Source organism: Dermacentor silvarum, chromosome 11 (assembly GCF_013339745.2).
Source record: "Dermacentor silvarum isolate Dsil-2018 chromosome 11, BIME_Dsil_1.4, whole genome shotgun sequence".
Lineage (NCBI taxonomy): Eukaryota > Metazoa > Arthropoda > Arachnida > Ixodida > Ixodidae > Dermacentor > Dermacentor silvarum.
In genome coordinates this window covers 102357118-102384065 of record NC_051164.1, presented here as the reverse complement: position 1 = coordinate 102384065, position 26948 = coordinate 102357118, and the positions used below count along the sequence as shown (strand labels likewise).

At 46.0% G+C, this 26948-nt stretch overlaps 2 protein-coding genes across 4 annotated transcripts in view; one reads left to right on the top strand and one right to left on the bottom strand.

The window, feature by feature from the left end:
- Positions 1-16099, top strand: part of LOC119433987 (transmembrane protease serine 9) — a 28049-nt gene extending 11950 nt beyond the window's left edge. The window contains exons 3-9 of the mRNA XM_037701281.2: positions 1390-1720; positions 8825-8935; positions 9906-10137; positions 11156-11279; positions 11575-11737; positions 14090-14235; positions 15264-16099. Coding sequence (XP_037557209.1) covers positions 1390-1720; positions 8825-8935; positions 9906-10137; positions 11156-11279; positions 11575-11737; positions 14090-14235; positions 15264-15437 — 1281 coding nt within the window. The 3' untranslated portion in view covers positions 15438-16099. The remainder of the gene's footprint in view (positions 1-1389; positions 1721-8824; positions 8936-9905; positions 10138-11155; positions 11280-11574; positions 11738-14089; positions 14236-15263) is intronic.
- Positions 16100-16222: 123 nt separating this feature from the next.
- LOC119433990 (uncharacterized) overlaps positions 16223-26948 on the bottom strand; it is a 165286-nt gene continuing 154560 nt past the window's right edge. For all 3 annotated transcript variants that reach the window (XM_037701284.2, XM_037701285.2, XM_037701283.2), the window contains 10 exons: positions 26220-26276; positions 25593-25661; positions 24636-24668; positions 22383-22436; positions 21739-21819; positions 21611-21643; positions 20631-20684; positions 19454-19519; positions 19325-19357; positions 16223-16416 (listed from right to left, as the gene is read on the bottom strand). In XM_037701284.2, coding sequence (XP_037557212.1) covers positions 16399-16416; positions 19325-19357; positions 19454-19519; positions 20631-20684; positions 21611-21643; positions 21739-21819; positions 22383-22436; positions 24636-24668; positions 25593-25661; positions 26220-26276 — 498 coding nt within the window. In that variant the 3' untranslated portion in view covers positions 16223-16398. The remainder of the gene's footprint in view (positions 16417-19324; positions 19358-19453; positions 19520-20630; positions 20685-21610; positions 21644-21738; positions 21820-22382; positions 22437-24635; positions 24669-25592; positions 25662-26219; positions 26277-26948) is intronic.

Genomic DNA, 26948 nt, shown 5'->3' with positions numbered 1-26948 from the left:
ATACCTGGATGATTATGAGGTTATATATTTCGAAGCGGAGTGCTGCGAAATGGTGCAGGAAGCTTTGATAAGGTGTTAGGTATCGCCTGGGTGTCGATAGCGATTTATCATACCTTTTTGTGAATTATCGGTGGGTACAACAGCCCACCTTTTTCCCATATCTGCTCGCGAATAATGTGCTTTTCTCGGCAAGCTGCGAAACAGTAAACTTCTGCAATGATCATATTCATTGCTAGCAGTGCATATTGAGAATGGGAATGACACGAGAATTTTGCTGGTAAGACTTCACGGTAATGCGTAACGCATTGCCGTGAAGTTGTACCGTGAAACGAAATTATAAAACGCCCAACGCAGCTTCACGGCAAAACGTTCACTAATGCCGTGAAGCCGCACCGTGCTTCAACAGAGACGAGCAGTGGCAGTGAAAAGTGGACATGCAGAACAAATTTCTGAAGACAGTGGCTTTTCTTGACGAGTTAATCCCGCATTTCCGTATTGGGTATGTGCATTTATAGTCTCTGTCCTGGGCCGATCGAGGGGATAGTGCAGCCTAAAAATGTGGGCCGATTTACAAGACAGTGCAATTAAAAAAGAACGAACAATTCACCGGCGATTACGACACTCCCTAATGCGAAATTTGAGCGCATCTCTATACGTGTTTCCATTTCGCGATATATTGGCTGGTGCGGTCAATCTATCTCGTACAGCACATTGCAAACGGAGTGAGGTGTGGCGCGACTGCCTCGCTGATCGTTCTGTACACATACATACATACATACATACATACATACATACATACATACATACATACATACATACATACATACATACATACATACATACACACATACATACATACATACATACATACATACATACATACATACATAAAAAGATACGTACGTACATACATGCATACATATTTCTCTTGCTATAGGGTTTTTGCTGTAAAAAGAACCACATGCAATTACATGCATATCGTTTTTGTATCATTAGATTTCTTTGTAGTTCACACTTTTCACCATTCTCTCTGTGATTGTGGGTTGATTAGGAATGTTGAATAAACGTTTTTATTGTGGGTGAAATGGCCTCGTTGGTGTTTTCAATATACCTATTCACATTTCCTTAACCTCACCGCCGCATACTTCTACCGGCAGAAGGAGCCAAAAGAATAAATGTAGCATAGAATTTAGTTCGGTCCGGCCCTCCAACACAGTCTTAGTTTCTCTTAGACAGATTTAGTCCGCCCCCTCCCCCCCCCCCTCCCCCAACCTTCAGGAAAAATAGTTGCCCACCCCTACACTAAAGGGTCTATTATCGTACGTAGAAACCAAATTGAGCACGAGAGTATACAATTAACGTCACGATATTGACCCCTTGCCGCTTCAGGTAATCAATTTGGCGTTCGAGGAGTTCTCGCTGCAAGACTCCCTGGACTGCGTCCGTGACCGGGTGGCCTTGTACGCCGGCGAGTGGCGCCCGCAGCCTCAGCAGCAGCAGCAATTGGCCGAGAAGCAGCAGAATCCGGTCGCGCTGGGCTCGGCCCTCGACGATCAGGGATCCGCGACGCCTCTGGCTCGCTGGTGCGGACCCTGGCTGCCGCGCGACTACGCGCTTCCGGCCAACACTCCAGCCACGCTCGTATTCACCTCCGGAAGGCTGGGCACACCGGGACTAGGGTTCGTCGCACGATACTACCTCACCGACGCTCCCGTCACCGGTGAGTGATCAAGGATTCATTGATTCGGTGAGTGAGCTAGTGAGATAGCGAACGAGTAAAATGAACGAGTGAGTGGTTAATTTTGCGGGGGTGTCGAGTGCTCTTGGCAGCAAGGGAAAAGACAACACCGCAGCACTTGCAAGCATGAAAAGAGCATTAGCTAGCCGAAATAGATACGATGAATGGAACATGCTGAGGAATGAATGCAGTTAAAAAAAATGATTTAATTCAGCGTTTCTTCATGCGCCAAAACCACGACCTTATTATGAGGCACGCCGTAGCGGGAGACTCGGGAATAATTTTGACCACGTGGGGTTCTTCAACGTGCACCCAATGCACGGTACACAGGCGTTCTTGCATTTCGCCCCCATCGAAATGTGGCAGCAGCGGCCGGGATTCGATCCTGCAACCTCGTGGTTGGAAGCGCAACGCCACAGCCGCTATCCTCCACGGCGGGTAATGAAGGCAGTCGGACTCTTCACGCAAGCATATCTATGGATTGTTTGCCTACCTTGGTCACCGATGCATAAGTCACTGGTGGTTGCGGTCCCTAACAGAAATGCAAAAATAAAGAATATTGATGGCCGAAATAAAAAAAAAAATTATCTTCCTACCGTCACTAGATTTCAACATTTTCTTTAAAGTACAACAAATCTAATTATATTCCTAGCACTGCAATTGCTGAGAAAAACGATTCCTGGAGTTCCCATGTATTTAGATGGGAGCTCCGTAATTAAAGCTTCCTAAAGCGTGCATCGAGAAGTAAAGCGTCGCGGAGCGCAAAGGATATGTCCGTTAGAAATCGTCAAGGAACGAATGAAGCTTTCTTTTGTTAGTGTTAGGTTAAAGGTCACACGCTATGAACTAAACGTAGTATTGCTTCCGCTAGAACCCTTGACTTTCAGAGAAGGCTGAAGAATTAACCCCATGGCTAGCTATGCGAGTGACCAGGCTGGCTGCGGCGGTCATCCTGCCTGTGGTGAGGACAATCGCTCGGAAGCGCTTCGACAAAGATAGGCCCACCTATCGTAACGTTTCAGGTGGTTTCCACGTGCGTTATGCCTGTCGAGATAACTTCTATATAGGGAGCCTACATGCAACGCCGTTCCCTACTTCTATATCACGCTATGCTCTATGTGTTGACCCCTTCTAAATTTAACGATTTGCCCGCTTTAGATATTTGAATATATATAGTTTAGAGAACTTTAGGCGCAACGAAAAGAGTCGCATGATTACGCGACTGCGCGCCGCGACACCAGTGGCCCCAAATGTGATTCGAGGAAACTAACTCCGCTCACTCGTTGTCTCCGCGATCGGCTCCTGCAGAACGGTGCACTGCGCAGCTGATCGCGGAGGCTACCGCTCACTCATGGCCCCCGAAATCGGGCTGTGCGCGCTGTCTGGCTCACCACCTCACTCGGAAAGCTCGTTGGCTGCGAACGTCACGCGGAACACGCAGCTCGAGTTCAGCGGAAGCCAGCGCGAACACAGACAGCATGACGCTTCCAGGCGTTTGCTGAGTCGGGTAATGAGCCGTGGCCTCAGAGATGCGCCGTTGCGATCTCGGAGGCCACGATTAAGCGCAGTTTGTTCTTTTGAATCATCTGCTCCTGGCCCTGACGGGATTTGGTATTCGTCTCTCTCTCACCTTGGTACGGCTGGTCGCCCTGTGCTGCGCTATTATTACAATGACACATGGGTTTCCGGTATTGTTCCGGAGCAGTGGAAGATCAGCCGCCTGGTTTCTCTCTTGAAGCCTGGAAAGGCTGCTTATGAGCTTGCATCATACCGGCCAGTTGCATTAGCCAGCTGTATTGGATAAGTTATGGAACGAATGGTCGTGGCGAGGCTCGAATGGTTTCTGGAGAGGAATGATCTTTATCCGGACATGATGACCGATTTTCGGCGGATTCGTTCTTCGATTGACAGCGTCATTGACCTCGTAACGACAATGGAACATAAAAAACGTCGACGTCGACTCGTCGCCGCTGTTTTCTTAAACAGCAAAGAGGCCTACGACAACATCCTTCATAAAGCCATTCTCGATGCCCTAGATGACTTGGGCGTTGGCGGCCGGCTCTACCAGTGGATTGTGAGCTACCTCAGCGGCCGTTTTGTTTACATATCCACGCCTGTCGGAGAGACTAATCGTCATCAGGTATGCCGTGGAGTTCCTCAGGGAGGAGTTTTCAGCTCAAGATTATTCAATGTGGCACTGATTGGCCTGGTGAGCGAACTTCCAGCTCACATCCACAGCAGTGCATATGCAGATATCTGCATCTGGGCTACTGGTACAACGCGCCCACAACTGTCTCCCACCACAGATTCTTGGGCATTATCATTGACCGCGGTTTGTCATGGTCGAGGCATGTTAATATGCTGAAGCAAAAACGTAATATGTTTTGCCATGTTCTTCGCTTCGTAGCAGGCATGAAATGGGGCCCCGTGGAAGGCTCTTTACTACGACTTCATCAGTCTCTATTCGTACGCTACATTCGTTACAGCCTCCCGATACTCTCAAACTTGAGTATTTCCGGCTTACGGACATTAGAGAGCGTTCAAGCACAGGCACTCAAAATATGCCTTGGCTTGCCACGGCGTTCCTCCAACAAAGGCACAATTGAGAGCCCGCGTATGCCCATTATTGGTATACCTGTCCTACGAACCACTTCGTGTTTCGCCACGAACCGACCTCGCCATGACCTCGTCGTGATTTACGCTTGCTGACACGACACCATCGCCATCAATTGACGTCGGTTCTGCCTGAGCGGCCGGACAGCAGTTTCACAAGTGCACTCCGCTGCCATCTACCCCAGATAACATCAGGCTATGCCCTTCCATATGACCCCGTCAAACCACCGTGGGTGATGATTCAACCTTCGGTATGCCTGCATGTCCCCGGTATACTAAAGAAATCATTGGTTCCCGTTTGCGGACTACAACAACTTGCTCTGTCATACATCTGGTCAGAATACCAGACCTATGTTCATGTGTACACTGACGAATCCGCATCACCAAAGGCATCGACAGCAGCTGTGGTGATACCCGCCCAGCAGCTGACTCGAGGTTTCATTCAAGATCATAATTCTACATCAACCGCTGCAGAGCTTGTGGCTATTCTGGAAGCGATTCGCCACATCTGCGGGGAACGACCTCAAGAGTGGTGCATTTTCACGGACTCAAAACCCGCGCTGCAAATTTTGGGATGTTTCCTGCGCCACACCGCATATCAGGTTATGGCACTGCAGATCACCAAGCTACGTTCATGCGCTCAAGAAAAACACGACCGAATAGTGTTCCGATGGATAACGGGACACTGCGGGCTCAATGGTAATGAGATGGCCGATGCTGAAGCAAGGCGCCCTCAGCAATGGCCTGCGAACTGCAGTGCCGTTCTCTAGACCAGACATCACATGCCTCCTATCGGAATTAATTAATGAGGAGTGCGACGAGAAGATACTGGGCCTAGCCAGACGCTCGTCACGTCCGCCTTAAAAGGCTGGATGCCGATATAGAATTTTCTGTTCTGCTTGGAATTCCACGCCCTCATACCTGCCTGATACACAGACTGCGATTAGGCGTCGCTTTTACGCGCAAATACTTGCACATCATTGGACGGGCAGCCTCCCCGGACTGTTCAGTGTGTGGCGTTGTAGAGAGTATAGACCATGTGCTCGTGGTGTCCCCTGTGTATGCTCGCGAAAGACTAACACAGGCAGCTACCTTGAGGCATTTAGACAATAGACCACTGCCGGAGGACCTCTTGCTAGGCGCATAGCCACAGAGTTGGCAGATGATAAATACAATGCGTGCTCTTTCACGTTTCTTAGGCGACACGGGCCTGGACTCATGCTTGTGATAACATTTATGCGATGTGTTCTTTCACCTCGTTTCTCCCATTATCATCCCTCATTGTGACCCTCTTTCTTCCCCTCTTCCCCTTCCCTTACGCAGAGTAGCAGGCCAGACACTCCATTTTCCGCCCGACCTCTCTACATTTTCCAATTAATAAGCTACTTCTTCTTGTGGGCGCGCACCAGTACGTTGGTGTGCGCGTGATCACGCGGCACTTTTAGTATTTTGTTCTGCAGAGTAAAGCGCGGAAAAAATAATTACGCAAGAGATAGCGGCGCTGAAGACGGCGGAATAAGGTATCTTAAAATCTTTTCCATTGGAAATCACCTTCCTAATTTGAAAATTAGGAAGGTGATTTGATTGTGAGGCACACCGTAATGAGGGACTCCGGATTAAGTTTGAACACCTATAGCGTTGTTAAATGTACACCCAATGAAGGGCACACGGGCGTTTTTGCATTTCACCCCCATTGAAATGCGGCTGGGATTCGATCCCGCGCCCTCGGGGTTAGTAGCGCAACTCCTTAGCCATTACGCCATAGCCACTATACGCCACCACGGCGGGTAAATAATCTTATTCAATTAGCCGGATAGTTGGCACACAAGAATAGTCCTGTTGGCGGAAGAGGACTGATGAAGGGACACGGTAGGTAGGAACACAGCGAGATAATGTGCTACCCGATGCTCTTTGCGTGTAGAATCGAAGCAGCGCTCCACACAGCTTCCCGTTTGCTGACGAGACAGTACTCGCACGCACAAGTTGGCCTAATAGCGAATGATTTCTGACTCACATTTTTGGTGGTGTTTGATTCTGGGAATGTGGTTGCGGTTTCTTGTATAGGAGTCCGCACGTACACCGGGGGCAAACCTTCGCGTTGGCTGGAGTCGACTTTGGAGTGTGGTCCTCGCGGCTTGGTCTTGGCTGACGCCTTCCCGGAAGTGTCCGGTGCAGAAGTAGCATGGAGGGGGGGAGGGTGAAGAAGCACGTGCGGATGACGTCACTTAGCAGTGACGGCGCAGATACAGAAGCGCAAGCAGATAGGATTCACGAAACAATGAAACTTATTTTATGGGCGAACTCGGACCCAGAAAGCAACTAAACACTCGGTGACAGCGATAGCGGCTAACACGATCCGCCTGAACTTCGAATCGAAGCACACTGCTCATGTCCGGCCGCTATTCATTGCAGAGCAGTTGGTTGTACTCTCGTGGCTTTCAGAATGTGCTACAGCGTTCTCGATGTGATCACGGTCTGATTAGGAAGGGTCCATCTGGCTACGGAAGTGACACAAGCATTCACAAGTGTAGAGGCTGTTGCGCACGAATGATAGCATGATTACAGCAATGCTTTGGTGTAAGGCAAAAGTAGAAGACAAGCTGGCAATATTGTACAGTTACGACTTTTAAGATTGAGCTTTCTTTGCTTTTGTCCCACACTTTGCTGGTGCTGGCTTGCATGTAGGCTGGCGGCTGTCTTTCAGATAGCGCAAACCGGTACCACGTATAGTGTAAACCGAGGCGGCCAAACCGGCACGTGACGCACTTAAGCGCAGGCGCAAGCTCCAACGCAAATCCGCCGTCATCGTCATTTCAGCGTCGCCATCCCATTGACGTCATGCCGTCGCCATACCGGTCGACGACGCAATTACTTCGTCGTCATGCGTGGGACCTGCGTTTTTGAGTGCCGCGAGTTTATATTGAGTGAGGCGTTTCACTGGGAAAATGAGTACAATTGGGTCGCGCGCTCTATAAGCTTGCAAATGGTCGCAAACAAGCACGGCGGTCCTCGCAAGTTGAAAGCATCGCTTAAACTAATGCCCACAGCGCGTTGGATCCGCACATCTTCAAATTTGAACTAGCATGCTTTGCGTTGTCAGCAGCAGTTTTCTTTCGGCTTTCTAGCTATCCCACCAAGTATGCGAGCCGATCCCGAAGGTAGTGCAAGCTAAAACGCTGTTGTCCGTTCGCCTGGCTATGGGCAGCTGGCTATGTGCCGCACTCTTCAGTGAACCTCCTTGACGCCAATTTGGGACACTGTCCATGTGCCACGGGATTCGCGGACTTCACGGCGGCCGCCGCCAGAAGGCGTAGCGTTTCCAGCGGGAAGCTCGAAAGAGGAGCCCGGCATGCCTCATACATGACGTGTTTCGCCTCTACGCATGCTTGGGTAGCAATCGTAGATGAGTTCTGCCTGAATTTGTATTTGGTAATAAGCAACTTGCAAAATAGTGCGCGCCCTCTTCCGTGTAGTGGCCGAACCACTCACTAGAAGATCTGGTTGGAAAACAAGGCCTATATCTCCGATGTTGTTACCTGCGCTGCAGCAGGCCTCGTTCAGCGATTTAACTTGCTTTCCAGCGTCCTTCTTGCTGCTCCTTACGTGTTATGCGTCAAATAATAATTGAATAAGACACCATTCTTCTTACATTCACGAGAAAAGGGTAGACAGCGTATACTTTCTTATAGGCCATTTGTAGCTGCAGCTGCTCTGCACGGCTGTTTCCGAACAAAAAAACGAACGTGAAAGTGAAAGTTTATTTTCTTTTCAACGAAAAGAGGGCGCCAAGACAAAAGGCAAGAGCCTGACAAGGTCCTGGTCACCCGTGGAACAGCTGGCATTGTGCACAAGCACTTCACAACAAATTCACAATGAATTTCTCAAGCCTTGCACAAAGCATTACGCAGTAAGAACATGCATGAGATTTGAACAAGAAAAGAATTACTAAATCGCATACACAACTTATCGTATGAGCGGTATAGAGATAAATATTTTTTTAGAAACATAAAAATGACAGTCCTAAAACACAGAAACAACATCAAAAAGCTGGCAACAAGTGTGTAAGAGAAAACATCCAACGTCCAGACTACTTTCATTCATCTAAGCGCGGTCCCCCCTAGGTGGGAGCGGAAGCCCAAAGGCTTTCCAAGAATTCTCTTTCCAAGAACTTCCACAGGCTTGCACGAGAAAATCAATTTCCTCATGATTCCCCGCCACCGAGCACCTGTAGCCACCTAGAGGAAATTCAACAGCCTTTACTACCGCCAAATTTTAGCATAGTATAGGGGTTTAGGGTGGTACGTAAAGGCGAAGCTGTTGAACAGGAGCAGTACTTTGTTCTACTGGTTGGCAGATGATAGTATTTTGGTTAAAAAATACCTTTCTGGCGCATGCGCAGAATATATATATTATTTCAAATGATCCATTGGGATGTAAACCTCTGCTTTTGTCTGTCTTCCGAATACTCTGCAGAACGTTGCAAGGAGGAACAACTACGGTGCCGCAATGGCCAATGCGTGGACGAACGCAAAAGGTGCGACCGGAACGACGACTGCGGTGACGGAACGGACGAGGAGAACTGCGGTAAGCATCCGACGTTTTTGTGACAACGAAATACTGCATTAGATAGCTTCAGCGAAGCGATGCACTATATAGCGTAGAAACGCAAAATAATACCGGAAGATGTGTCCGACAACCGCAGCTAAAGTGACGACATCTCTTAGGTAGCTGTCAGTGTGTTTATGCCAGCATGTAATAGGAACACAATCCTTTGCCTCACTATAAGTTCGGCATGGTTTGGCTAAAAGCAGCCCTCACAAGGTGTCACCACCGACGTTGTTTGCCCGCATGCCTAGCTTCCCGTGATTCCAATAAGTCTTCACTTGCGCTGTGTCGTGTTTTCATTGCTTTGCTGTTAATGTTTGATCGTCGCCATGTCTATCAGACGTCATGACGTGGCGTACCTGCTTTAGGCCGAGGCTATGTTGCAAAGAAAAATTTCAACGTGAATGGCGGCACAGCTGCCATCGATCAACACTCCTATAGGTAGCACATCCTATAGGTAGCCCGTTAAGTGATGACGTCACATATATTAGCTGATTTCATTCTTTTAGCGCAGGTGATGCTTCGTGCATTTGTTCGTTTGGCAAAATATTAATAGTTTCCTGAAAACGCTAGAAGGCGAACAACGTTGCTGTTTGTAAGGTTCTGCTTCAAGCAGATGCATTAAAATTTTTTTCTTTCACAAAACAACGCTCACCCATTTTGCGGATTTCCACGGAGTGCATTTCGTTGAAGTTAAATTAATGCGGCTTGAGTTCGATAACCAAGTAAGCAAGATGTTTATTGCGTCAGAACTGACATCGACATACATATCCGTAGTTTAAGGTCGTGACGTCAGTGCCACTGAAGCGTGGTAGAGATCGAAGCACACTGTAATATTGCATTGTAACCAAAATATTTTATCACAACTGAAAAACCCAACGCCCTACATTGTTTCTACCGATCAGAAGCTAACATCGACGCCAATTATGCGTCTGTCGATTCTCCCCAGGTCCTGAGGTTAGTGGCGTCGCGTCGGAGACCTGTGGCCAACCACTGGCAGACCCATTCCGGTTTCACGGCGACGAGGACGCGTACATCGTTGGTGGGAGCAAGGCGAAACCCGAGAGCTGGCCGTGGCAGGCATCGCTGAAGCTGGCCGAGGACCCCGTGTACGGACACAAGTGCGGGGCCACCCTCGTCGACAGGCAATGGCTCGTATCGGCGGCCCACTGTTTCCGCACGTGGGTGCGAGTTCTCCTTTGTGGCAAATTTATATCATCATCAACATCATGATATTTTTACAAGGTTCACAGCAACCGAAGGGCTTCTCCTGGAGATATAAGTCCACGAAGGTCATAAAGGTCACTTAAGCCTGACCTCCGCGAAAACTGTATGTAGTCTCTGCGAGAAACATTCCTAAACTCATCAGTGCGTCAAATTACCTGTGGGAAACCTACAGATCTCGGATACAGCACGAGGAAGTACGTAAATAAATGCGGAATAAGCATTGAATTAACCAACAGGTAGTGACACGGGGTCTCCCCTGCGTCTTCTCTGGACCTAAATAAAGTTATCTCACTCACTCACTCACTCACTCACTCACATCACTCACTCACTCACTCACTCACTCACTCACTCACTCACTCAAGTTATTTCACCTAGCTCAAAGCTCGAATCCTGCATCTCAGTGCGCCAATGGATTTTCCTGTTGACCGGTCCACCTCACGGAATTTTCGGTGTAGGTGAGGAGTCAACGTCGAGGCATGATTGACCTCACCCGTCCTGTCGCTTACTCGACCCAAACCACTTGAGTTAAAGCATGGCCGCAAAAACGCCCCGAAGTGACTATTGTCACGACTAAAGAAGACAACACTATGTATGCTGTCCGTTCTGAGAGTTGGGTCACCAGTGTAGCACTTGAGCACATTTTTGTATTCATGGCTGCAAACACACCGACCGAGACGCCTCTGCTTGTGGTACGATGACCTCCGAGTATTAAACGTGTGGCACGAGCATGGCGTTCAAGAAGCACCAATATTTCGAGGCAGCGAAACAAAATACCACGAAGAAAAATGTAACTTAGAAACGTAGAAGATTAGGCTATCTGGTACTGAATGATTGAAAATGTAACAGCGTGACTTAGGACGAGGACATACACCTACAAGGACAAGCGAAAGTGCTCGTCCCCTGCTGTTTGATTCACGAAGCGTTTTCTTCATTTCACCTCAGGAGAAGAGAAAATTGTTTGCACAATTCCAGGTGGGGAGAGCCGTCGGATTGGATAGTGTACGTCGGAAAGTACTACCTCTTCGAGGACGAAGCTACTCAGCAGTTGCGCTACGTCGAATCCATTGTCATTCACCCTGGCTACCAGATGGCTGTTGTGAGTACGCACGCTCATTTCGAATTCGACTGTTTCAGACGAGTTCCTTATACACCCTTCCTTTCAGTATGGTACCACTAGTCTGTAGCGACATACAGCTCTCGTATTGGTATCAAGTCTTGCTAAAAGGCAAGGCGTAAGATGAACATGATACATCTCGGTATCTTCTTGACCGAGTAATTTTTGACATTGAAGGAGATTATAAGCACTCTTCAAAATACGCTTCCGTTCTCGGAGTTATGTGACGCAGCTGATTCGATGCTAAATGTCCATCGTCTTTCCCGCATTCTCCTAGAGACCTGTGCTGGTCGAAAACCGGAAGGATCACGACATTGCGTTGCTCAAGCTGAACGCACCCGTGACGCTCAATGGACAGGTGCAGCCAATCTGTTTGCAGGAGCTACCCGACCTCGCCGACAACACGACGTGCTACGTCACAGGCTGGGGTGCGACCCGCGGTAAGAGGCTCTGCCGTACTTGCTTCTTAACTAAGCTTTAAGCCCGTATTCTTATGGCACATTTGACTGGTTCCTACTGAGCTCTAACTCGGTTTGCAGCGATGCGTAGCCCTCTCGGAATTGGAGTCAGAGAAAGCCCGTCCCATTATAACGTTCAGCTGCTCCCACAGTTATCGGAGTAGCCACGGGATGGAATCACGTAAACTGGTGCACGGCACTCTGAATGAGCCAGGCGAATATGCTCAGAGCGCTCTATTTCGACCAGCGGAATGTGAAAAATACTACGAGAGCGCTCTACAGCGCTCGATCTCGACAGGCCGAAGGTGAACTACACTGCGAGAGCGCTCTAGGGCGCTCGAAAGCGACCAGTCTATAATGTACCATCAGAGTGTTTCTGCACTCGACGCTACACCTTGACTCGGAAGAGGCAGCGCAGCTCGTCGACACACTGCGTTTGAATGACTCCTTCAGCAATCCCTTCAATCTTGAGAACACTTGAGAAACACTTCTTTGCACTACGGATATGTGACACGGATAGCAACCAGGTTACTAGACAAGGTCAACAGTGAGAGGATCGAAATCTGCTGGTTTCCTGCACATCTGGGGGTGGTGGACGGAACTCGGAGAAACCTCAATGAGGTGGCAAATGAAGCAGCACGAGTACTTTCTGGCCGTGCTCTTCAAGACCGAGCAACTTACACTTCACCCGGGGAACACAGGGATCGATTATTAACATATAACGAAATCACGAAGCATTATTATTTAAGCAGACGGGAATACCCATTGCCACACGGTAAGCTTTGCAGAGCCCTAGCGGTCACATTACGTTTGCTACAGACAAGGACATACCCAAGTCCAGATTTTATGAACAGGATCTATCCGGAGAGGGAAATTCAAACCAATTGCAATAAGTGCAATGTCATCATTACTCTTGACCACATGCTTTGGCAGTGCCCCGCGGTCTTCACAGACTGTGACAAGGAACAAGAATGGCGGTGGCAAAGGCTATGCAGTGAATCACTCTCTGACCAATTATTGGCAGTCCAGAAGGCCCGCGATGTGGCTGAAGGGCTCGGCCTGACAGTCCCAACGTGGGAGCGGCCCGCGTCAACCCAGGGTTGACCTTCAGGACTCAATAAAGTTCTTCATACCATACCATACTACGGCGCCTTCAAGATGTCGGAAAGTGCTTGATAGCGAATAGTTAAGGGATTAAAGGTTGAATTTAACGAAGCATATAGAGACCACTTTTGTAGAGAAGCGGCATTGCCTTCCACTTTCTGATACTTCCTGAAGTCGAAGTCTTGCTGTGAAGCATCGATGAGGCGCATGGTAAAAAGAAGGGGGGGGGGGGGGAGATATTTTTTACTTTGTACCTCGAGTAGGGCACCCTAACCTCACGGCAACTGCAGCGCCCTTTGTGATGCTTCTTGAGCTGCATTTTGTGCTACGGATCGGCGATGCCCAGTACCATAGCAGCACTGGTCCGACAAAAGCGCGAAATAGTCGCAAAGTTCTGGGTGTGTGCCTCAGATGCTCTTGCCGTTGGAGAACTCAGCAGTGAACACGCACTGTGTACTCAGTTCATTATTAGTTTGTCCTTGACGGAAACGCGCAATGTTTTTTCGCTCTAAAAGATTATCAACAACCCCAAAACAGCGAAATTAGCCTGCATGCAACATACACTCAAGACCTTACGCTCGGATCACCTTGTTTCTTTAATTTCGTATAGCTCAGTTGCGACGCTACAGACAACCCTGAGCATTGGAAAGGCACCAAGACATACGTTGTACCCTAGTTACAACTTTTAAACTTCTTTTTTCTATGTGTGCGCGTGCGTGCAGTCGTAACCGCAGCCGCCTCATCATGCTGGTGTCTCTAGAGCTAACAATCTCATGCACAAACCGTGTCCACCGCATTCAACCCATGTCGTACCGCTTTTGTACGAGCGCGAGCATTCATAAACATGATTGAAACTCTTTAACTCGTCAACAAAAAGCACTGCCTAACCATAGCATGCTTCGTTTTGCTGTTCTGTAGGCCGTCCTACTAAACGAAAGTTCTACACACGCAAGCGCATGCTTTGAAGAATATTTTTCTGAGCTAGTCGATTTTGTACACAGAAGGCATAAACGCGCGAGGTTACGAGGATTAATTTGGGCAAAAGCCTAAGAGAGACATAGAAAAGTGAAGTTATTGCCTACCTGCTCGTCGGTTCGAGCATTCAAGCCCTCACATGGTTTTCAAACCACTCTACATTCGCGAGTGTGTAGGTAAGAATAAGCGCTCCCTCGATTCCACCGCAAAGCACTCAGTGGTTTTCTTGCTGTTGTCGCCCAAAACCCTTGCAAGAGGCCGAGATGAGCCCCGTACTGAAGCAGGCCGCTGTGCTGGTGCTTCCGGTGGACGAGTGCGCCACCTACTACAACGGCACGTGCGTCATCAACCAGCTCATGTACTGCGCCGGGTACGAGGATGGCCGACACGACTCATGTCACGTAAGCAGTCAATGACTCTGTCCCTTTAACCCTGTAACGCCCAACGAATCATTTATTCTATGCCCAGTTTGATGCAACGAAATTCTGATTTGGGCACTGGAAAATTGGCACATATAGCCTGTAGAGTTTTTGACACGTTGAAGCGAGTTTTCAGTTGGTTGAACAAAAATGTAATGAATTAATTACTATTCAAATTGAGTTTTTACTCAAATAAGATTTGTTTTTTTTTTGTCTAAATTAACTGTCCATGGCCAGAAATAAGGGTCAACAAGTTGTTCTAATTTTTCTTGGGGTAAAACTGCGTTTGGACATTACAGGTTTAGTGTAGAAAGAACTCAATCTAAGCCACTACCAGTGCATAATAGTATCTGCTGCATTGCAGTTATGCAGCAGATTTGATCTGCTGCATAACTGCGGCAGATCAAATCGAACAAGGACAACACAGCAATGCAAAACGAAAGAGAAACATTGTGAAGGTGTAGAATCACTAAGCTTAGTCCTGACGAAATAGCAGCAGTAACAAAAGCAAATCAGTCTGAGCGTCCGATTAAAGATAGATGCTGTCTTTACCGAGCAATACATCTACATCTCATAAGTTATGTACAGCCGGGAGAAAAGAAGTCTCCATACCAGGTATGCGGCGAAATTTTTTTTTTGCTTTGCAGCCTAGTCATGTAGTATAAAATAAAGTGGTGCAGCCTACGTGGGCCTGTTCAACCAATGTAATGCTTTGAGAAAATTCCACGTTTCGCGGCTGTGCTGGGATAAATTAAATTTTCTTGGTCATGCCGTCGTCTCTAGGACTTCCCCTCCCCGCTGCGCTTTTTTTTTTTTTTTTTTTTTTTTTTGCTTGTGGCAGAAAATACGTAGATAAACTTGGAACAAATCTATGCTTCTTTACGGAATATTGTGCTTCTGTTTATTATCTTAACTAAGTGTCTGAACACTGACGATGCTGAAATTAACGAAAAAAAAAAGAACAAATCAATCTTTTGTTCATTTGTTTCTGCTGCCGTCACGATGTACAGGGTGACAGCGGTGGTCCCTTGGTGGTCAAGCAAGGAGGCAGATGGCAATTGGCCGGTGTGATCTCGGGTGGACTCCGATGTGGGGAGCCGCGACACCCAGGCATCTACACCAAAGTGACACCGCACTACACCTGGATACGAGACGTCATATCGGGAAACGCCACGCACTCCTGACGTCACCGGAAGCTCGAACGGCGTGAGAAGAGCAGGCGTTCAGACCAAACAACGGATAGTCCCCGTTTTAGACAACACAAATACCACATAAATGATTCACTTAATTGAGATAGGATAACTTATAAATGAAGAGTAAGTTATAATATACTGACACCACAAGTTATAATTTCCCAGTTTTCTAAATTTAAGCGCAGTTTCTGTCAGAATTAGCTCTGCGCAGTCAACAAACATATTCAACACAGAGGCAAGGAAGTAGTGAAACTTTTCATCATGTCGATACCAGTTTCCACTACTGCCTCGCGCACCAGTATGTGGTACCTTTGGGCATAGCATCATTGTTAGCCTGGTAATACCTTGCAAATGATTCCTATTAGAATTAAGGAGACTCAGCGGGAAGCCTTAGCGTCGCTGGCGAGACATGGCGAGAATGCTTTCAACCAAGACGTACATAAGATTTATTGCAACCTGGGTGGTCCGTGTGTTTATCCGCAGGCACAGGAGTTTTGTAGAAGACATATTACAGGTACTTTTGATGCAGATAAAAGTCCTGCAACACAACAGGATCTTTAGTAAGTTCTGGTAAAAGCAAAATCACAAGTTATTGGTACGAGGTCACCTCGCGTATCGCCTGGATTCTACCGTGGCTTCTGAGATTGCCAAATGCGTTGGTGGAATCTTGGAGGCCGCGCTGTCTTAGCGATTTTTTACACCCCTCATGAATTCGTTTTCATGGTGTAGTAAAACTGCACACCCACACACGAAAGTAAGCGACAACTCCGTGTAGGTATCGAGTATGAACGAGCTGCACGGAACATGTTTATTGGGTGAATTGCACTCTTTGGCTATTAACACATTTTTATTAAACAGTCATAGAAACAATATGGCATAACTAGGCCCCTGGCGGTCCGTCAACTGCATGAGTTTTTCACGATAATTGTCGATGTGCTGAAGAATACTGGTCCTAATTTTCCTGGAAACCCTGAAAATAGCAAGGAGAACAACAAACAGACTGTAACGTATGAAATTATTGAGAACATACATTGAAGAAAGATACTGCGAACTTCTTACGATGTCGTGTAAATGTCGGTGGTAATAAACAGTCTAGCGCCACTTGCTGTTTGTCATATCTTTGGTGTACGTTTCCTTGCCTCCGAAATATCTCATGATTGAGCCCTGTTCAGCAACATATGCGCGGGCTAAATAGCATTTTTTTTCATATGATGCAAGGTTTACGTGCCATGGTTCTAAACAGTGCTGTTTGTTTCATTCCTCATTTGGTGCTGTTTTCATGTCGTTAAGGTTGAGAACAAATCGGCCCGAAAAAGCCCAACTGTTAAGATGGTTCGGCCACCTCATAAGATACAAGTAACGTTAATTGTGGTTACGGAGAGGAACCAGTTCCGAGAACCCAAGGTAAGACGCGGCGCCTTAACCTAAAGTCACGACTTGACTGCTTGGCGCGAACTTGACGATTGACCTGACATGAATACGCCAAAGGAACTGTAATGAGCACTGTGGGCACGACCACGTCAGGGCGTTATCTTGTGCCGGAATCGACCAAGTGAAGTCGTGGCTTCAATTTAAGAGCAAATGCCAAGAGGTCGAGAAAATTGTCTTGAGAATGCGAAGCCAGAGGGTTTGCCAACAACGTCTTGCAGCATACATCATTGGCTGCCTTCCTTAGGGAACAGGAAGCGCGCGTAAAACCGACCTGTGAATTTGGCACTGAATGCTCAGATACACCAACTCTCTCTCGAACAAGCGGCGTATGACAGCAAGCGCAAGCGCCCTGCAGACCAGTGGTTCTGGTTCGCGATGTGGTCTGAGCCGATGTGGTGAACGCGACCTTAACACACACAGGATGTCATAAACGCTTCGCTCGTTCTTTCGATATACAGGGTGTTTCATTTTAGCTGCACCAAATCTTTAAAAATGGCCCGTCGCAGATAGCACAATTTTAATCCTTGATCTAAACTACTCGATGAGGCGGCCATTACATCCACGATAAATCCAAATGCCTAATTGAATACTTAACATAATTGACTTTAATTAAATATTTTACGGCACATATTTAAATGTACGAATTATAGCCGGTGAGTTTGCAAGGTGTATCCACTTCGAACGAATTTTCTGGGCTGCGCTAGTTTCGGGGTATTAATTTTCAAAATGTCCGACGAAGTGCGTTGGTGTTCCAGTTACTCTTGGGCTTCAATGCATAAAACAGCGTTTTCTTCAAAAAGTTAACTGGAACGCCAATGCATTTCGTCGCTACACTTTGAAAATTAATATCTCGAAACTGGTTTAGTCCTGAGAATTCGTTCCGCGTGGATACGCCTTGCGAATTCACCGGCTATAATTCGTACATTGAAATATGTGTTGTAATGTAATTAATTAAAGCTAATTACCATAATTAGGTTCATTATTCAATTAGACGTTTTAATTTCTCGTGGTAGTAATGGCCGCCTCATCGAGTAGTTTATAGTTCAAGGATTAGAATTGTGCTATCTGCCACAGGACAATTAAAAAAAAAAAAATTGGCGCAGCTAAAGTGAAACACCCTGTGTATCATTATATGACGTTGGTCATTGTTTCGTCCGGAGGCGTAATCCTCACGTACCCCGTGAAGCTATGTCGTGGACCGTGCGTTTTAGCGGCCCACAGCTTGAGACACGCTACCCTATAAACAAGCGCGCTCAAGTTTTCTGCTCTACTGAAGGATATGGGCGAGTGGGCGTGGCCCCCCTTGGTTTGTCTGCTTTTTTTTGTTGTTAAACTCCGCACACTTCTACGCGCGAAATGTGAGCATTTTAGTGTTTCGAGATTCTAAAGAACTTGCCGCTCCTCTAATTTAGTGACAACATACTTTTTTTGTCCGGAGTGAACGTATATATTTGCTTCATAAGACCTTTTTTTTTTCGTGATATTTTCTTTCGTTTGCTCCAATAAGTGCCTTGCAAGCTGGCGAGGAGGAGTTCATTGGCTATTGGGAGCCTCAAATGCACATAATAACGGTGAAAGTTCTAGGGCACATTATATTTCTTTATCTCTTGGTGCTTTTGCCTTTAGGTTGCCTTTTTCACTCGCGTTTGTTTCCATTAACAAATGTCATTCTTATGTATGAAATGACACAGCAGCCGAAGCGGCCATATGCTGACGAGAAACAATAACGCTCCCAAAGTCCGGATTCCGAAGTTCAAAGTTGTGGACACCTAAACCAAAGTAACTGGAGAACTGAGGTGCTCACGACACGTGTGGGGAAGAGATGAAAGTTACATCGGAAAGAAGGCAATAAATATGGTAGTTGGAGCGAAACAGACGCAAGGCCGGCCTAAGAGTAGGTGACAGAACCACGACGGTAGTGAGCTGAGGTACGTCCACTGACAAAAAGGACACTGCGTTTTGTTTACCTCGAATTCAAGCCGATATGTCACCTCAAGATACCGGATACGAAACTATCAGATCGGCCTCGATTCGAGGGATAAGTCCCGCCACAAGAGTCATAGCATCTGACGTCCACAATCTATCGTCAGACAACCACGATGAGTCATTATGACGCAAGAAAGGTGAACTGTTACGGCGGAGCTTTGACGTCATTAAAGGACGGAAATGGTCTTTAGAAGAAAAGCGAAAATCATGTTCAGTCAGGTTGGCCGATACGCTTTCCGTATCGCATTTCATTCCAGGAAAGAAGCTTTCTTGTTACTTTCTAAACTTCTGGCCTGTAATTTCAATCGAGGCCGGTATATATTCGAGTAAATTGAATATATAGTACTGTAATATCTAGAAGACTCATCGAAGCTGCAACCCTGCGCAAAAGGTAATATGATTCTTAAAAGAAGAGAAATAAGAACTATGAACACAATGCGATGGGCGTTGTTGGAACTTACCTCAAGAAGACAACGTTTTCTCGCCTCTCGTGCCTGTGGAGAGAGATTGACGACAAGCGTTTGTTTTAACAGGTGTCTACACAAACACGTGGGCGTCTGACAAGAAAACATAGGTCGACAGTATCTTACCAGATGCTCGGGTATCCTCCAACGGTATGTGTTCACGATGCAATCCTTGCACTTCTTCGCCACTTCCTGAAGGATGCAAACAGAGAACATAGTATATCTGGGTCTTCGTCACGGAGCAAGCTAGACTACACTATTCTGGGTCTGAGTGAGTGAGTGAGTGATTAATTGATTTAACTGAAATATTGGATGTGTTGGCAAACATTGTGTCGCCGGCGTCACCACAAGCAATAAATTGTTCAATCATCAAAGGGTGTCAACGTGAGGTGGTGTGAAAAAGGATCCGGCAAGAAAGTACATTTTTAGAATTTGGATGAATAGCAAAAAAAAAAAAAACATATGGCAAGCTCTGCAGTTTAGGCAATTAAACACAAGTCTATGAATCAAGTTAATTGAATAATACTAAATAAGCACACACGCGTACAGAAGGGCATGCTAAGTTTTAATACAGGGATACATCACTGCCATATAAAGAAGAACAAGGACATGCTAATTTATCTGTTATACGTTAATACAATGTCACCTACAGCAAGGAAGGTTACTAAGGCTTTTATAGCAGGTCACTGTGATGACTGTAAAGACGGGTTTCCCTATATATGGCCCTAGAAACCCTACACCGAAAGGACGATCATGAAAGTGATCACCGAAGGCGCGTTTCTTTTGAAGCCAGTGTACATCACAGACAGGGCTATCACGAGACGGAGCAAGCAACTGCAATCGGCACTCTAAGTACAATTTAGCCTTTTCAATTTTGATCATTGCGAAACATCGACATTCCTGTATGGGATTTTACCTCAAGACCTATTTCAGGAGTTCTATTTCGGGAATTGTTTCGTAACGAAGAGAGGTTAGTGGATGTGGTAAGAATAATATACGTGGGCCATTTCCAGGGGCGCCAAAGGGTCGAGATTGCTATGGACGAAGTGACACCTCGGAGTGCTAATTCGCCCAATTTTCGACGTCTTGTTGTCCCTTATATTTTCTCTGTATCCTTGCAAAAATAAATACAATTCTGGCGTTTTTAGTCGCGTAAAATAAAGAAAACAAATTTGGGGTCTTTCTTTTACCCAAAGTTAAGTAATATTCAACATGTATATACACAACCATTGTGAAATGTTGTATTCATATGCACGGCGTATGGGCTTGGAAAAGACGCATTACAAAGCCGTGACAAGCTCACCGGTTCCTGTATCTTCTGTTGGCACTCCTCAAGAAGACGGTACTTCAGGTTGTTCTGGAACAAAGAGCAGTAACAAACAGTTTAGGCGAACGTACGCAGATTGGTCAGTCATTAGCAGACTACTGTAACCAAGTTTTCTAATTTATTACCTTAACACCTACTAACTAATAATTTTGAGACTTTTCTTGCATAGTTTGCAGCTGTTTTCTGTGAGAAAGGGCTGCAATTTAAATTGATTATTTCAGGCAGGAAGACAGCAGTGTGGATTGGGCAGCAAACGGGGGTAGCTGATAGTCTAGTTGAAATAAAGAAAAAAAAATGGAGTTGGATAAGTCATGTACAAAACTGCTGACAATGGAAGGGCAGCGCAGGATGCCTGAGTACTAGGTGGTGTGATGACATTAGGATATTCGCAGGCACAGGCTGAGCTGACGGAAGACAGGGGTTATTGGAGATCGCTGGAAGAGGCCTTCATCTTGAAAGAGGACATACATTAGGCTGACGATGATAATCCGGCCGCGCGGCTTTTGTATATCATATATAGCAGGCTTTCCAAAAGAAGTCGTCGGCTTAAACAGACTGACCGTTTTGTTATAACTTTAAGGTTTAAAAGATTAAGTTCGATGCAGCACGGCTGAAAAGTCAATTTGTTTGACAAAGGTGGTAGCACCCAATGTATCAAACATGCAATGTAGGATAGCAGCAAAGGGAAGGCAGAACAGTACTGCCAAGGCGTACAACTTACTTACGCAAGTTAGAAATAAGAGTACTAAAAAGTGTTGAAACAATCTTGCGCAACTGATCGAAATGTCAATGTTTACGCAGTAATATTCACAACAACTCACAGATTAGCGAGAATATGGCAGATACAATCGGTTCATGCAATATGCCAGAAATTGTTTGTCTGACGTTGAGGAACACGCGTTTTCCTTTCAAGAACAAGCGCGTGGAGCTTTCACCGAGAATAAAAATATCCTTACCCCAGACAGGCATTTACGATAGAGCTGTGGTACCTGAAATCAGCAGTATAGGAAAGGAACAACATAATTACACTCAAGCACATACAACATTATTTTTCTTCGCACAACGCTCTGACGAAACTCCTTACGTCCAGCGAGTGCACCTCGTTGGCGGCGTTGTTGTCATTCATGTACTCCTCGGCACACTTCCTGCATCGTTCAATATCCTCCTGTAAAAGAAAAAGACAACGAAATTGAAGGAAAAAAAACATAGTTCCTGTCATCTTCCTCTGCATAATTCAAGAATAGCTAGGAATATCTCCATAACGAGGTACAGATAAATACTCAGACTGGGCCGAACATGACTTTGCGGATATGCCAGAAGTGCCCTCGTGCAGCGTACAACGATTAATATACAAGCAAAAATGCATTTTGGTTTCCCGGATTTACCTTAATTCACTTCTCCGCTCAATACGGACTCGCTGTTGAGAACGGGCGGGCTCTCGCGCGCCTTTGCTTGCATTCATGACTCATGACGATTTGAAGGTGCGCTTAGACAGTGACTTCTGCATCGAACGCGCGGCCACGTAAGTTCAAACAGAATTGATCTTTTATCACTATTTTTTGTCCCCTTTCCATTTTCTTCTATGCAGAGTAGCAGGCCAGAGCACATACGTACTAGCTCAGGTTGATATCTTTGCCTTTTCTCTATTGAATTCTCCTCTTTCCCCGGATCATGGTTGTACTACAATCGCGGAAGCACATGATCTCAATATTCCGAATCGAATCTTACCGGTTGTCTGAATCTCCGCGGGCAAGCATCCTTTACTCTTTCTCTGGGCGGTTTCTGCAACGAAGAGCAGATAAAGACAAGTAGCGAAGTGACCATGACGACACCGGTATAGGTAATCAAAGCAAACCCTCAAAGCGCGCAATAAATAAATAAAAAAAGACTGCCAGCCAGCCAGATGCGCGCAATGCGAAATTGACCTATACTGTCGCACTGCAGAGTTCCGAAGAGTTCTGAGCACGTCCTTCTGAAATTTCTTGTCGTTCTTGGCGTATACGTCAACTCGACACGAGCGGGTCGAGTTAGAAGTCGAGCTGACCCACATCTGCCGTACCGCGTTAACTTGCATCTTACCAAGCGGGTGGGGCAAGTCGACTCACTCCTTGCAGGCGGATTCACCGAAATCAGCTCGCCGCTTGCTCGGCCCGACCCGCTAGTGTTCCTATGAACCCGGCAAGTTGACTCGACGCGACTTTATCGGTTTCATGTTAACTTAGCTATTGAGTGCAAAACAAGCTAAATAACGCTTCGGCGCCGACGTGTGCTTTACGCGCTCACCCCATCCCCGCTTTTTTTAAAGGCTATAGGTTGCTGTCGAAATGTATTTCAAGCTAATAGCTTTTTTTCTCTTCTTTTTAGCTCTTTCGGCCGTTTTCGTAGTTGGTGGCCGGACTATGGAAGAAAAACACTCGTCCATTCTCTCTGTCGTTGGCTTTCTTTCCTGCTATCTCGAGGCTCTCTTTCTCGCTCGCTCAATCGTTCGTTCGGGCTATTCTCTAACATTGGAAATCATTGTCGATGGTTTTCTGCACAATTTTTATTCTGATTATTCTTCCCTGGTCTTGATTATAGCTACGCTTACATGAACACGCTAAAGACGGGTCGAGTCGGATTGTCGTTCAGAAGTCTGGTCGCCGGGCTAATTTAGATGCTATAGTGAGTCGGGTCGAGCAAGCGTCGAGGTGAGTTCTGCCGACACGCCTGCAAGGGCTGGGTTGACTCGCCCAACCTGCTTGGCAAGACGCATCGAAACGCGGTCGGATCGGACTGGATCAGCTTGACTTTTGACTAGGCCCGCCCGCGTCTAGTTCACGTGAACGGAGCTTATCGCAGTCAGGATTTGACGGGACAGGAGTGTTAGCTGGTCCTGGGGCCACGACGCCCGTTCCTCCGAGGTAAATGTCGAACATCCGCTTCTATATTTATTTACTCTCAAGGTCAAGACAGTACAGAGAGGAGTGGGTAAAAAATACAAAAAATATACAACAGGATATTACAATTATACAATGATTCCAGTGACAGCAGTTTTGAAGGCATTTGTATCTGCGATTGAAGCAATGGCGGCAGGAATGTGGTTCCAGTCGGAGCTTGTGGCGTGAACAAATGAGTTAAAGTAGAAATTGTGGCGGCAGTGAGGTACACCAACTTTGTATAACTTTGTATATTGATAGTATAATCCAATGGGTCGCGTCCACCTTTGGAATTTGCTTAGGTGGCCTAAATGTGAACGGCAGTTTTCGTAGCGGCCTGGATCTTTGTACTTATGGGTGTCGTAATAATTACAAACACCTTCAAAATCTTCCTAACGCGCTTGCTTGCTTTGGTCTCTTTTGCCTGGCACGAATTCGAGCGACGAATTGTCCCCTATATGTAAATACGACAAAAAAAAAAAAAAGAACTGCCACTTTACCGCGGCGGTGACACAAGTTGCGGGATGCTGTGTTGCGATTCATCGAAGCGAGGACATCGTTTTTTCGCGCGCCACGCCGCTTGCGATGAAACCTCATTATACTTTTTTTCTTTATTCAAGAGGCAAAATTACCGCCACAACACGGAACCTTGCATGCAGCCTGCTACCTACGAGGCTCGATAATCAGCGTGAAACCTAGATGCACACGACCCTTTCAAATGGCTGTGAGAGAACGAGAAGATGTGCCGCAATATGCAGTCATTCCTTACTGCCTAGGGAGCTTTGAGCGGCTTGCAAGAGCTTTCCTCGATCAAGTGATAAGGGTAAGAGGGTAATCGGCGTTGCGATCGACGTCGGAAGCTGTGATAAATGCCTGCGGCAACACCCGGAAGTGTTGACGCCAGATACTGTGCTCCCATCTCGCCCGTGTCAGACTTGAGGTGTTAATTAGGACAGGGAAGACGTGCTCTATGCTTATCTCTCTTGTTTTATTTGCTCTCGTACTCGTTTAATGACGAGAGATGAGCGTTGATTACAGGCGCGATAAAATGTAATGGAGAACTTACCCTTGGCATGCAGATGCTCCGGACTTGGGCCTCCTGCGGGTGAATGCGAAACATTGTATAGATAAGATAGGATAAGAACATTCATAACAACGATTACAGAGTGCTCGGTGAATCACTAACACGCACAGAGGGAGGAAGGCCGAAGCTGTGTTTATAAGACTTATTTTGAAATGTTAGTTGCTAACTGTATCTTAAGTTAAATGGAAACAAATAAAACTTAACGTGTTGCTTTCTTTTATTCGCCGACTTGTCAGGTTCCCTCTAACATTGGGTGAAAGGCGTTATACTAGAATATCGAAAGGCGTGGATCATATAATGATGAGTTTAGTAATTTCACGCAGTGGATTGTGCAGAAATATTGTGTAAATAAACAAAAATTAGGAACAAATAATTAAGTTTACGATGCCAAAAAAAGAAAAGAAAAATAAGAAAACGAGCCACAGCCAGTACACATACACAAAAAAAAGAAACATATACGCTGCATTGGAAAGTGGTGTAACACTAAAGAGCACACTGAGTAACTTCTGTTTGAAAGAATCATAGTCGAGCACTTCAGCGACGTTGTCTGAAAAACTGCTCTAACAAGTTAATGCGCGAGGTTAGTTGTTTAAGAAAAAAATGTCAATATTCATTCAAACCAAAAACGAGCATCAGAAGAGAAAAAAAAAGAAACATCAGCAGTTTCTTACTTTGTTTACGATAAGCTCTTACGGAAAAAAGTTCCCAGACTAAAAGTTACAAGCTTCCTTATATTTTCATACCTTCACGTCATGACAACGAACCTTTAATAAGAACACTAGTTCCCTACGCTTGGAGACGATGTTCCATTTACGCCTTTGCAAGAGTGAATGTTCGTGCGATTCATGAGGTGTGCTCATAACCTCCGTGTAAACCGAATGCGGTCTAATAGCCAATTTTATTACAGACAACTCTGCTATTTGTGCTATGCATACTTACGTATGCGTAGGATGCATCTTCGTGTAGGTTAGACTTCTCAACACAGGCTTCACACTCGGCCTTCTCAACCTAAAAACAAAACGGAATGCGAACATGGTAGTCAACGTGAGGTGCAAGACTGTCACTATCGCATAATAGATTCGCCCCACCTTCATTCGTCACCTTCCGAAGGAAATGTCGAAACCAGTAGTGTGAACACTTTTTTTTTTTTTAGACAGGCAAAAGGCAAAATGTGCGCTGTGCAAAATGTGTTTGGACCCTGGCCGTGCCACAACAAAGATTAGCTCGCAAGGCCCTACGGGATTTGCTCGTCGAAGGTGACGATAAATTTCCCGTGAACAGCAATTTATCTGCATTTTTATTTTCTTCGATATTCCCACGACCTGTTCATGCTTGTGTTGTTCTTGTATTTCTTAAATTTTTCTTATCCTTTTTTTCTGTGTGATCAGCGAACTTGATTTGTTAGTATATTGCAATTTTCTTTTAGACTATTCACGGTACTCTTAATTTTCATAATCGGGTTTTGTATCTTTTCTTTTTCTTAGCTATATTTCTGGAATAGCTGGTCCTCTCTGCTGCCTAACTTCTCATATTTCACACCTAATAAGAACAATAAAAAAGACTTACATCCTGGTACTTATAGTACCAATCGCATGTCTTTCGAAGCAACTCTTTTCTTGAAGGCTGAAAGAGAAATTCGTGAGGAGAACATTTTAAAAATGCTAAATATATCGATGCCACTGTAGTGCCAACTTCCTTCAACTTAGCCATGTCGTCTGCTAAAGTTGGTTTCGACGGCTGGCCACCATCGTATTAGGCAAACTAACAAACTTGGAGCATTCAGATTATCAAAATCAATGTCTGTTGCGCGAAAGGAGAGAGAAGGGAGAGAGAATGGAGGAAGACAGAAGGCAGGGAGGTTAACCAGAATAACGTACGGTTGGCTAGCCTTACACCGGGGGAATGGAAAAAGAAGAGATAAGGAAAAGACAGGGGTGTAAACCAGGCTGGGCCTAGTTGGCTACCCTGCATTGGGGAAGGGGGAAAGGGAGTCTTAAAGATCAGAAGGAGAGGAGTTCACAGTGTGCTGCATGCATGGGCATAATGAAGCGTTCATCGGTCAGTACATCACAAATGGTAATATAGGCTAGCGTATATCAAGAAACCCACCAGCACTTTTCTGTGCATAATGTTCAACCATATGTTATAGAACATTCTCGATTATTAGCACATAATAGGTACTTTCTAGCTACTTTCTTCTTGATTTGTGCACCTATTCGAACTGGTTAAAGATAACATTGAATATTCGATATCATTCATTTAAACGTTGCCAAAGAAAAAGTATGCAGAAACTCC